Source organism: Electrophorus electricus, chromosome 7, assembly GCF_013358815.1.
Source record: "Electrophorus electricus isolate fEleEle1 chromosome 7, fEleEle1.pri, whole genome shotgun sequence".
Classification (NCBI taxonomy): Eukaryota; Metazoa; Chordata; class Actinopteri; order Gymnotiformes; family Gymnotidae; genus Electrophorus; species Electrophorus electricus.
Genome location: NC_049541.1, coordinates 11,953,266 through 11,964,799, shown reverse-complemented (window position 1 = coordinate 11,964,799; position 11,534 = coordinate 11,953,266). Strand labels below are relative to the sequence as shown.

General features: G+C 38.4%; 1 protein-coding gene and 1 long non-coding RNA gene across 4 annotated transcripts in view; both read left to right on the top strand.

The window, feature by feature from the left end:
• Positions 1–1,931, top strand: part of LOC113584003 (acyl-coenzyme A thioesterase 1-like) — a 13,435-nt gene extending 11,504 nt beyond the window's left edge. For all 3 annotated transcript variants that reach the window (XM_027020681.2, XM_027020680.2, XM_035527811.1), the window contains 2 exons: positions 1,300–1,441; positions 1,627–1,931. In XM_027020681.2, the coding sequence (XP_026876482.2) occupies positions 1,300–1,441; positions 1,627–1,748 (264 nt within the window). In that variant the 3' untranslated portion in view covers positions 1,749–1,931. The remainder of the gene's footprint in view (positions 1–1,299; positions 1,442–1,626) is intronic.
• An 8,848-nt stretch (positions 1,932–10,779) lies between these two features.
• On the top strand, positions 10,780–11,534 carry LOC118241647. Its single transcript, XR_004776262.1, has 3 exons — positions 10,780–10,814; positions 11,192–11,321; positions 11,428–11,534. It is a non-coding gene; the product is annotated as an uncharacterized LOC118241647 (long non-coding RNA).

The window sequence follows — 11,534 nt, the reverse complement described above, 5'->3', positions numbered from 1 at the left end:
CACAGAATAGGCAGTTTGTTAATTGTTATCATAATACTGATCTCTCCAGAAGGCAACAGTATTTGGGATGCAGAAAGCACTTGTTTATGTGTGATTGGTTAGTATCCTGACCAATCAGTGATGTTGATTTTGATCAAAATGCAGTCTGTAGGGTTATGTCCTCTCTAAATGCTATGTGGTACCTAAGATACAATGTTGTACCAAAGTGCACCTAAATAAGACAACTAGGCAAACCTAATTTAATCACACCACCATTCACTGCATAGCATATTTCACACAAGTGTCGATACTACCTTATCTAAAACTTGAACATCTCTGAAGGGAACATAGAATTTGGGTCAGTTTCTGTGTTGTACATCTGAGAAAAATATTGTGGCTACCAGAGGTGTGAAGCACAGGGTGGCAAAATATTAGTCCACTTTTTATTTTGTAATTGTTAGTTATAGCCAGAGCAAACAATAAAGATTAACCATAAAGTCCCTTTGATCTCTTGATTATGTGCTTTTCACCAATGCAGAAGTACTCACTTGAATAAAAAAAACCTAAAGTTACCCATGAGAAAATAATAAATATAATATAATAATATAATATAATAATATTATTAGCTGGCCACAATGGCTTATTTACAGTGAAGAAAAGAGCTCAAGCAACTTCTTGTCAATTTCTTGGCATTTTTAAGTTCTTCCTTATAACATATGACATGGTATTTATAGGCAAGAATGTCACAGTCAGCATTATGAGTGGCGTTTTGGGTTTGTATAAATCCCACAACACTGCTGTGCCTGGTAAACGTAAAGCAGCACAACAGTCACTACTGTATCACTACCATGCCAGTGTCACTGCTGTGTTGAGAATGGCACCACCTGAATCTGGTCAGCAGTGGTCTTGTGATAAGATTCGTACAGGTTATGAACAGTGTAGAGGGTTGCTGGTAAAATGTGCATGACAAGATGGGTCCAGGTATATAAAATAATAATGTGGCCAGAATTACTGTAAAATTTGATATTTGGTCAAAATAAAAAGGGGCACTTTCAATCTAGAAAATGTTTAGAAAATATACAAATGTTTAACTATGAATTGAGTCTTAGAATTCTGGTGTGACATGGGGGATTTTAGCTGCATAGAAGTTACAATGCTTCATCCAATTTTCCTTATACATATTTGTTAATAGTGTCATTGAGTGTAAGAACATGGTAATTGTGACTGGTGAGTGTACAGTGATTTAATAAACAGACCACATAAACCTTTAATAAACTGACCCTGACCCTGAAAATTGTACTTCATGGTCCATTTCCTTAGATGGAGCAGATAATGGAAAAGGCAGGAAATCGTCACCTGCTCCAAGTCCACATCTACCCTGGTGCAGGTCACTTAATTGAGCCACCATACTCACCACACCACCGGGCTACAAACTTCAGTTTGCAAGGAAGCAAAGATAAAGGTATAAATACATATCCTTTGAATTTGTAGTTGGTTATGATACATATGTGTACCTTGATATTGTTTTCTTATTTGTATGTGTATGTGTATGTGTGTGTGTGCGTGTGTGTACGCGTGTGCGTGTGTGTGCGCGTGTGCGTGTGTGTGTGTGTGTGTGTGTGTGTGTGCACGTGTGTGTGATCACAGTGCTCATGCTCTGGGGTGGACAGGCCAAACCACATGCAGATGCCCAAGAGGACTCATGGGAGAAAACTGTAGCCTTTCTACAGCAACAGCTGTATCACGCTACCCCGCAGGTGAAACTGTAGTAGTACATCATTCTAAGGAAGAGTATTCAAATATAGAAAATATCTCAAATAATTTTAGAAGGTAGTATGATGTGTGTGATTTTTTCAGTTTGCACTTTAAATAAAAATGTAAAATGTATATAAAACACTTTGTTGTTAGTGGTTTAACTACTGTGAGTGCTTGTGAAAACTACTGTGGTTTAATTCTTGTTCATATCTTGGGTAAAATTAAGTAAGCAACATGCACCAATTGTGCAATTAAATATGCAAAAAGTTATCATTAGTATCATGCAGAGGGTAAGCAGTTCTTAACAGGTTCTCACACAGAGTAAATCTTTGCAAATGTGTTTGTATATGTTTTTGTTTGTACCTGGAGGTATGAACAAAGTTCGTCGAACACCTCTCTCTCTGATATCGAGTCTTCGTACACCTGGAGCCATGTACCATCGCTGTATAACAAGGCTCTCTAATGGTGTGAGCCGGGTAAAATCCTGAGAAAGATGTCCATCATACACAGAAATGAGGAAGACAGGTGGTAACAGCACATCCCTCTTTCGTAATCTAAATTAAATGAAGTGTAAATGCATGAATGGACAACAGAGAGGGAGGGAAAAAGAAAAAGAAAAGCAGATTACAAAAGGACTATTCATAGCTTCAGGCATTCAGATAACCTAGAAACACTCACGGTTCACCAAATAAATACAACGGTCACACTTTCAACCTGTTGTTTAATGTTCAGACTTACATAAATCGTGATGTCCTAAACCTTGTGTATAGACCACTGAAGCCCCACACATAACTTATACACAGGTGTAGTGCAGTGTAGAAGACCTCAGTCCTGCTCGACTCCCTGGCACTGGCCGAAGACTCCACATCAGTCCCATGGCCTCCACACCTACATAGGTGCCGCTCAGACTGGCGTCCTTTGCCACTGCGTGCACACATGCATCATACAAAAAGTCAGAAATGTACTCAATCCTAATCATTAACGTAATTCATATGCAGCAGTTATTCACTGTCATTTCTGACACACGATATACATCAATACCATAAAGCACCTTAAGGCTTTGCCGAGACTATTTTTAGACAATTTAAACCAGGTTTTTAAAAACATTTTTTTTAAAACAAAAAAACCACAGACAGCAGAGAGCAATCTGTTGTAATTAAAATATGTCTTAGTATAATAATAATAATAATGCTGTCCCCTGGATGAGGTTTTCCCTGGAGACACCTCACTTCAGCCGATTGAGTACGACGATACCCCAGTATATGGCGTGGATCAGACACAAGGTGATAGATGATCTATCATCTCTGACTTTACATCTACAAGGTGGACCAATAAGGTAGGTTTATCTAATTAGTATTGCATGGTGTGCAAAAAAAAACAAAAAAGAAACTTGGACAGACTTCAGTACAGACTTACAGGCAGACTTACAGGAATTATTCTGAGTAATTTTAACAATGTGATTCAGCATCTGAAATGCCTGAGTGAGTTATCTACACGTATATAAGGTGTTGAATGACATTGACACAATAGAATTCAGGCATAGTAAACCCCATAAACAACAGGGAATTACTAAACTAGCTCATATTCACACATATAAATCCTAAATAGCACATATTAGCACATATTCATACCTGATAAATAACAGAATAACTGAAGTAACACATACTCATGAAAAGTAAACCCCATAAACAACAAAGAAGGGCTAAACTAGCACACACCCAGACCAGTAAAAATTCCACCAACACTAATTAGCTAGCTGACAGGCCTGTAAGCCTAATATATTTGTTATATTTTTTTGTTACTCTTTGAAATATTGAACAGATAAAATTTGCTACTTTGCTACGTGCTACTAAAGCAGAAGGACAGCCGGCGTGATTTCAGCACTGTAGGTGCTGATCAGAAAGAGGGTGAGCTGAGAATAAATGTAAATGTATATGGAGGATTTATTGTTGTGAAGCATAGTGTCATAGTGTATAAAGTCAAAGTGTATGTATATCAACTTGGCAGCTCAGCTTAGCCAATCAGATTTTAGGGCCAGATCTATCTTTGTCTTTTTTAAGCTTCCTGCCAGCTGCTTCACCAGTGTGCAGTGATGTAACAATCCAGCTGAAATCCAGATACAACAGTTCTGGAATGTTTCCCCTGCTGACATCAAAATTCCATAGAATCAGTAAGATTCAGTTCTGCAAATATTAGTGCATTTTAAATCTCTTTCTCAGTCACACACCCTCATCTAACTGTTGTCTGCAATGGGACTGAAATATAGCAAGACAAAGATCCAAGATATGTCAGAGCGGCAGAGGATAAAGAATAAAAAACCCATTCTGCTAAGGGGCACCTCAAGACGCCTGATAGGAACTACCAACAGCTCCACAGCTTCTTTACCGACATATTTTGACTTTTACCTACCTGGTGCAGTCATCTGTAAACTGAACCGCACCCCGATTGTCTGGGACAACGCCACTCCACAAAGATGCAAGAGTGTGTTGGCGCCTTCAGCCGAAAGCAGAGCTGCTAGCTTGCCCTTTCTCTCACGTGATTGATGTCGGTTGCAGAACTGTTAATATTTTAAAAATAAACAAATAAACAACACATCCTGCTTGTGTTTGATTTTATGGTGTATATGTACTGAATAAGCATAGCTAGCCTCTGTAATGTGAAAATACATGTACGTGACTTCTACAGCAGACAGAGCAGCGTGACGCATGGCATTCCTATCCAAATGGAAATCACACACACACACACACACACACACACACACACACACACACACACACACACACACACACACACACACACACACACACACACTGGGCCTCCAGAGCTGGATGGCAGGTGGACACAAGCAGAAGGAGAGTTTTTATACACATTATACATAAACCTACAAACTATACAGTACATTTCCCCATCAATGAACTCACAAAATTCACACATGACAGAGGTCTTAACTGATGATGTCATCATGTCATTCAGGGTTTTTTTTTTGGATTGACCTCATGTTGTCTGTATTTTAGGCCTGGTGCCTACTTGATTTTTCAAAACTCAACAAGCTTTTTCACTACTTGCATGGCATTTTCTTCTGAGGTGGTATCCCATGGCAACCTCACTGACAGAAAGCAGTGATCACACACAAGTACACACTGACCCCACATACACACCCATATGTCCAGTCCATACTGGAACCAGGACATCGACTCCCTGTAAGATCAGTGCTCTTACTGTGGTAAAGCAATAATCTGATTCTATCAGAGAACAGGTTGAATCTTATTATCTGTGAATCAATTACAGCTACAGGCTTACCAGGGATTAGGGGTCCCAGCAATTGGCAAAAAAGAGAGAAACAGAACGAGACTTACCTCAGCTGGACTACTGGGGCCATTTCCTTCAGACTCTGTAAGGCACGTGGCAGGACCAGGGAGCTGGGTGTCGGGGTCTGAGTTCCTTCTGGGTATTTTGGAATTCACCACTGGTTTCTGGCTTTCCCTCGCACCAAACAGGAGAAGATACACCACCTGGTCTCACAGGTACAGTTCCACTCCTCTTCTACTGTTTATACAACCCCCTAATACAGTTTAATTAAGGGAGAGCAGAAACATTCAGGATCTGAAGAAACTGCTGATTAGAGCCACTGAGATCTTCAACCTGCCACCAAGGGCTAGAAAGTAACCTGGAGTTCATGTATTGTGACTACTTTCATTGGTCATGGTTTACCTCTACTGTTCTGCTTAATTAAGCTCCTTCTTCTGTGTCTCCAAAGATTGATGCTGTTTGAGGGCCTGCTGAAAATGATAGTGTAATTGGACAGGCTTGATGGAGTATTTTTATTTAGGCTGGAAAAAAAATTTCAATCCAGATTACTTTCATCAACAAAGTTTTGCAAAAGAAATCAATGTGTCTGTCAAGATTTGATGAGAGTAAACAAAAGCATATGTATCGCCAAGGTCATAATTTAACTGTAATTGCTATGCTTACTAGCAAATTGAATAGCTCAAAATCACGGGCGGATACACGTCCACAGGGAGGGGTTGGCGAGGAAGGCCATCAAGCCAACATTTAAAAGATATTTCATGCTAATTTCTCTTTCTTGGAAACCCTAAAGTGTAAGGGGGTGAAAACGCATGTGTCATTAGGACAAACTGAGTCAGAAGTCTTTCAGAGGGCTAAATTACACTTCAGAGTAAAATAGGGGTTGTTCAAGGCACTCTGATATTGACCCAATGCTGACAAAGTCTTCTTTAATGCTCTAGTAGCTGATGTTTCACAGCACACCTTGGGCTCCTGCTCTCAACAAAAGGAGAGCAGATTCTAGAAGATGTCTTAGATTTTCATGGAAACCGAAAACCCTCTAGGCGTTCCATTCATAGGGGTTCTATTCATAAATGTTGGAAGTGGAGACACTGTACTGTTAAAGCTTGACTCTCCGACAGAAGTTTTCTAAGTGAGTCTTGACTTTGGCCGTAGGCATCCACCCAATTCTGTCCATATTTTCCGTTCCGGCTGAATGATCTGTGCACTAATCACCGATAACCATCTGCAGAGCTGGTGGCAAATATCAGCGGCAGGAAGTCAACATTAATGAAGCACCGTGCAGGACTTTGGGTTCGGGAGTGGGCCATAGTTGGAACTAGCTGGACTGCGGTGTGTCTGCTGGTTATTAGTGATTTTCATAAAACATACTTTCATTCATGTACTGATACAGGTCAAGGTGTATAAAGCTTTTTTTTAATAGTGAATAAACCATTTTTCAACAGTTTTTAATTAGGGCTTTACCAAAGTAAGAAGAAGACCTTACTTAAGTATTTCAAAAATAGTGTTACTGAAAAATCACTGGTATCTTACTACTTACTAATACCTCCTTCTAAAATGATTTGAGAAGTTTTCTCTATTCAAATACTCTTCCATACAAATATTGCACCACTACAGTTTTGCCTGTGGAGTTGCATGATACAGGTGTTGCTGTAGAAAGGCCAGAGGTTTTTCCCATGAGTCCTCTTGGGCATCTGCATGTGGTTTGGCCTATCCACCCATGAGCATGACCACTATAATCACACACACGCACACACCCACACACACACACACACACACACACACACACACGTGCACACAATATCAGAGTACAAGTGCAATATTAAAGGATTTGCATTTTATTAAAGGATATTAAAGGAGGAATAACTTTATTTTTGCCTTGTTTGAAGTTGGCGGTCCGGTGATGTGGTGAGTATGGCGGCTCAATTAGGTGCCCTGCACCAGGGTAGATGTGGACTTGGAGCAGGTGACGATTTCCTGCCTTTTCCATTATCTGTTGTATCTAAGGGAAATGGATCATGAGTTACAATTATGAAATGATGCCTAACCTAACCCTAACTATATGTATGGGCTTTGTCAGGGTCTGTTTATTAAGAGATTATGTTGTCTGATTAATCAATCTGTACTCATCCACAAGCCATTTAATATCACCTCATGTCTACCTCTTACTCATTAATACCAGAAAAAAATTAGGTTTCACCTTTGTATTTAAACAATCTACAGTTTCTAGATTTTAAACGGCTCATATGTTAAATTACAAATCAATACGATTCTGATGGCAGCTGTGCATTGGAGGCAGAACAAATGTAACTGGTTAACAGTCAGTGGATGGAGATTAACAAGATTGGTTAACAATCAATCGATGGAAATTTTCAAAGACTGCATGTTCACCTCACATAGTTCCTTTGCAGTGACTGCCAGAAATTACTTTAAGCATAAGTGTCTCAGAACATACTACAGCAGTCAGCAAAAGAGAAGCAGCCGTGCTTGTATTTGAAGTCTAAACATAACATTTATGTAAAACAAAACCAAACTATTACATAGTTATTAGGACATACTGCATCTGTAACTGCCTGCACAACACCTGGCTTACTTACAACAAACAAGCAAGTAAAGAAGACACAGCTTTTGGGGGGCTAGCTAGCCTGCCAGGTAGTTTTTCAGAGACACTAAAAGCATATAAAAAAGAACAATTAAAACAAAAGGCAAAACTACAATTAAAATAATGTATATTTGATGTAGTGCACATAAAATTAACTGAGAAAGTACATAGTTTTCTAAAGATAAGCTCTGCTTACAGCTTATTTTGAATCACATTTGTTACAGTCTGAACCAATTAGGTTTGCTCAAGCTGCCTTCAGAACAGTTTTGCATTGGGATTTTGCACATGAACCTTAAAGTGTGGATTTCACTTTTGCAAAACTTTGCCAATATTAAAATCGCAATATTTAAATCTACAGCCATTCTCACCGCTTTATTTTATAGTTGCACTTTAAACAGATATAGTTTTAAACACATACACATGGCCCATCTTATCATGCACATTTTTCCAGCTACCTTCAACGCTGTTCAAGCCTGGTCAAAAACTGACAAGAAAGGGCTAGAGAAAGGCAGAACTTCTGAAATACCGCCAAAGGGCTTTAGACTTTAATGGTACACTTACAAAGTGTTTCTAATAAAGTGATTGGTGCACGTATACTAAGCTGCTGTTATTGCCAACCCATCTAGTGAAGCATTTTGATGCGACGACTGACACAAGGATTGATTCCCGTTATTGTAATGTGTCTTTGTGAGGGTTCTCAGTGTATCTGTGTGGTAGATAGCTAGCTAGGAAGGTTAAAAAAGACACCTAATTTACATGACACTGAGAAAATCCCAGTTTGATTTATCACTTTGTTGATTCTTAATGCAAGTCTATTAGTAAATGGGTTAACATACAATAACATACGTATGTCTGTTATTCTGGGTAATAGGCTACTCTGGTATGAAAATGAATCTAGATCACATTTTTAGAACATGAATATTTTTAGTTATGTCCCTGTATGAAAACACTGGACAAAACCATTCCTTTCTGATTCCAAAGGGGACCCACATTTTTTTGATTCAAAATGGGGTGATTGTGTATTTTAAGGAACATGCGACAAGGGACAATGGTTTAAGGGACAATGGTTTCTTTGTAACTTAAAATATCTCAATATTGAATTAACAAGTAAAAGAATATGTTGTGTTGCCCTATAGGTTATGTATGTGTGTTATAGAACTATAAATGATTTAGACATGTGTGATCTTACATCTTCAGTAGTCTCCAGAATGGGACAGCTCTGGTCATCATCACCAAACATTAACAGCACTGGACATGTTATCTGATCAACCTGCATGTTATATAATACCTCATTATAGGCAAAAACATACACATACATTCAAACCTATAAACAAACACACAAAATATCATACACCCCCAGATGTATTTGACAATATTCTACAATAAAACAAATTACGCTGAAGCACAGATTAATGAGATGATTGTAAAAAAATTTTTAAAGGATATATAAAAATGCAGTATAATTATTATGCAGCTTACATCCACTTTCAAGGTGGGATCTGTTGGAATGGGCAGGATAACCAGATGATCTGATTGTTTTCTATCTGAATTTTACTTCTATATCTAAAAAGCAACATTTAAAAAATGTAATTTCAAATGCATGCAAAAATCATGTATTTAGGACTTCTACCTCTACAACACAATTGTACACCACCAATAAGAATTGATGAGTATCTAAAAGCTTTAATATAAATGGTCTATTGTTGCCCACAGACAGCAGAGTGCAATCTGTTGTAATTAAAATATATCTTAGTTTAATAAGAATGCTGTCTCCTGGATGAGGTTTTCCCTGAAGACACCCCACCTCAGCCAACTGAGTATGACGGTACCCCAGTATATGGTGTTTGCCGAATGCCTATCTGTATTGTGAACCTTTGAAAGCCTTTTGCATTTGGAGCCAAACCTACCCGTGTCCTAGTTTTCTTGACAGTTATACTTTTAGTCATGCTCTTTCTTCATGAGTTTTGTTTGATTAATAAGTTTCCTTTGTTGGTCTTTGTTCAGTTGATAAGTAAATTGCCCAGTTGGTCATTCCTACAAGTTGCTTGAAACTGTTTTCTTTTTAAATCTCTCTTTTTTTTTTTATTAGGCTAGTTAGCTACCTTTGTCCACCACAAATAATTTATGATAATTTTGGCTTTGTTACATTATGTTTGTATACTGTAGTGAACTCAACACCTCTGGTCATTAATAGAATCTTAGTCAATAATTGTTATGCATGATTTTTGCTATCTCTGCTTATTCAATAAACATACCTTAGTTATTACAACTGTGAGTCAAGAGTGGTAATGTTCTAATGTTTGGTAGATGAGATAATAATCACATATCAAACTGGTAAGTTTCATTACTTGCGACTGAATTCTTACTCATTAATAAATCAACTAAAAATAATATATTTTCATTTTCAATCAGGGTTAATTAACCGTACTGGGGTTAATTAACCCAATTAACCTTATCAACTATGATTTTCACTTTATTAATGTGTTAAAATCACTACATGATATAACAATACATTTTCCTTATTTTAAGTTATCAAAGTTACTGTCCTGACACTAAATTAAGCTAACTTACACTATGTCAGGTAAAAAAAGAACTTTAGCCTCACAGGTGTGGGCTAAACTCCAACTGTTTACAATTTCCAGCTCTGACCCTGATTTGTACGATTTGTACCACCAAATAATATTTAAGAAAATTATTATTTATTATTTTTAAATGTACTTTTCCATAAATCAGAGAAGAACAATGCATGACAGGCTTGATGGAAAAAGAAAGCAAATAGCCAGCAGTTCCTCTCCCACCAGTGCACCCAGAGCTCCTGTTGTGGTCATAAGCTCCTCCTACTTCACTATGGCCCTCGCAATAGAGCAAAGGGGAGGTCCCTGTTGCTGTGGCAATTGTATCTGTTGTTGTAAAGCTAAATTTACCGTGTCATAGGTCAAAAGGAGTGTGTCACAAATGCAATTTCAGCATTGGCCTACCTGAGACACACATCAACACTTAACACAGAAAGGCACACACACACACACACATACACACACACACTCACACTCACCCACACCCATGAGTTATTAAGTCATCCATAAAAACGTCATTGAAATACTCTTTCTGTTTCTTGTTTCAGTGGTTGTATGAAACAGCTGGTGTGCTGGTGTGGGCGAGGAAGCAGTGAGAGGTAGGGCAGATGTCTGGGACTGTGCATGTGTAAGCGTAAAGTAATATTTAACATTTGGTATTTAACATGTTAATCCAATACTAACAGAACATCTGGACCTCAGAGAGCTGGCTTTTAGCTCAGTAATCTGATTTTGCAGTGCGTGTATACCCTTACTCTGATTTCTTTTGGATTTTCCAGTCTGAGCATACTCGCAAATATAACCAGTGCTGTCATGGAAGTGGCTAGCAGAATTAAATGTACTAAACTGATTTGGTTTTCTGGCCACATGTAGCAGGAACAAAAATAAGTCATCACATCCTTATGAATTTTTGTCAGTAAAAGTGCTTCATTATCTTCTCCTGTGTCTTACGAATTCCTATATCATCCCACCATAGATGTCTCATGGGACAACCTCAACAATTCTGACCTAAAGCTTTTTGGCAGTACCTGCATGGATTCCATCAAACAGGGACAAGGAAACACCCGTATCCCTCAATACGATTACCGAAAACGCGTCTCCTTTGGGTGAGATTGCAATGGTGCCACTAGACATAAATTTCCTATATCCTTCTGGTGTTAAACTTGAAAATTACTTAAAAACTTCATCCTGCAAATCATCTGCAAATTTCAGGATGTTGACTGAAGGGTCCATGGAGGTGCAGTCATTTGTGCACAGCTAGAAAAGCAGCAAGGAGACTACACAACCTTGTGGGGCACCTTTACTGATGGTCGGGGTTC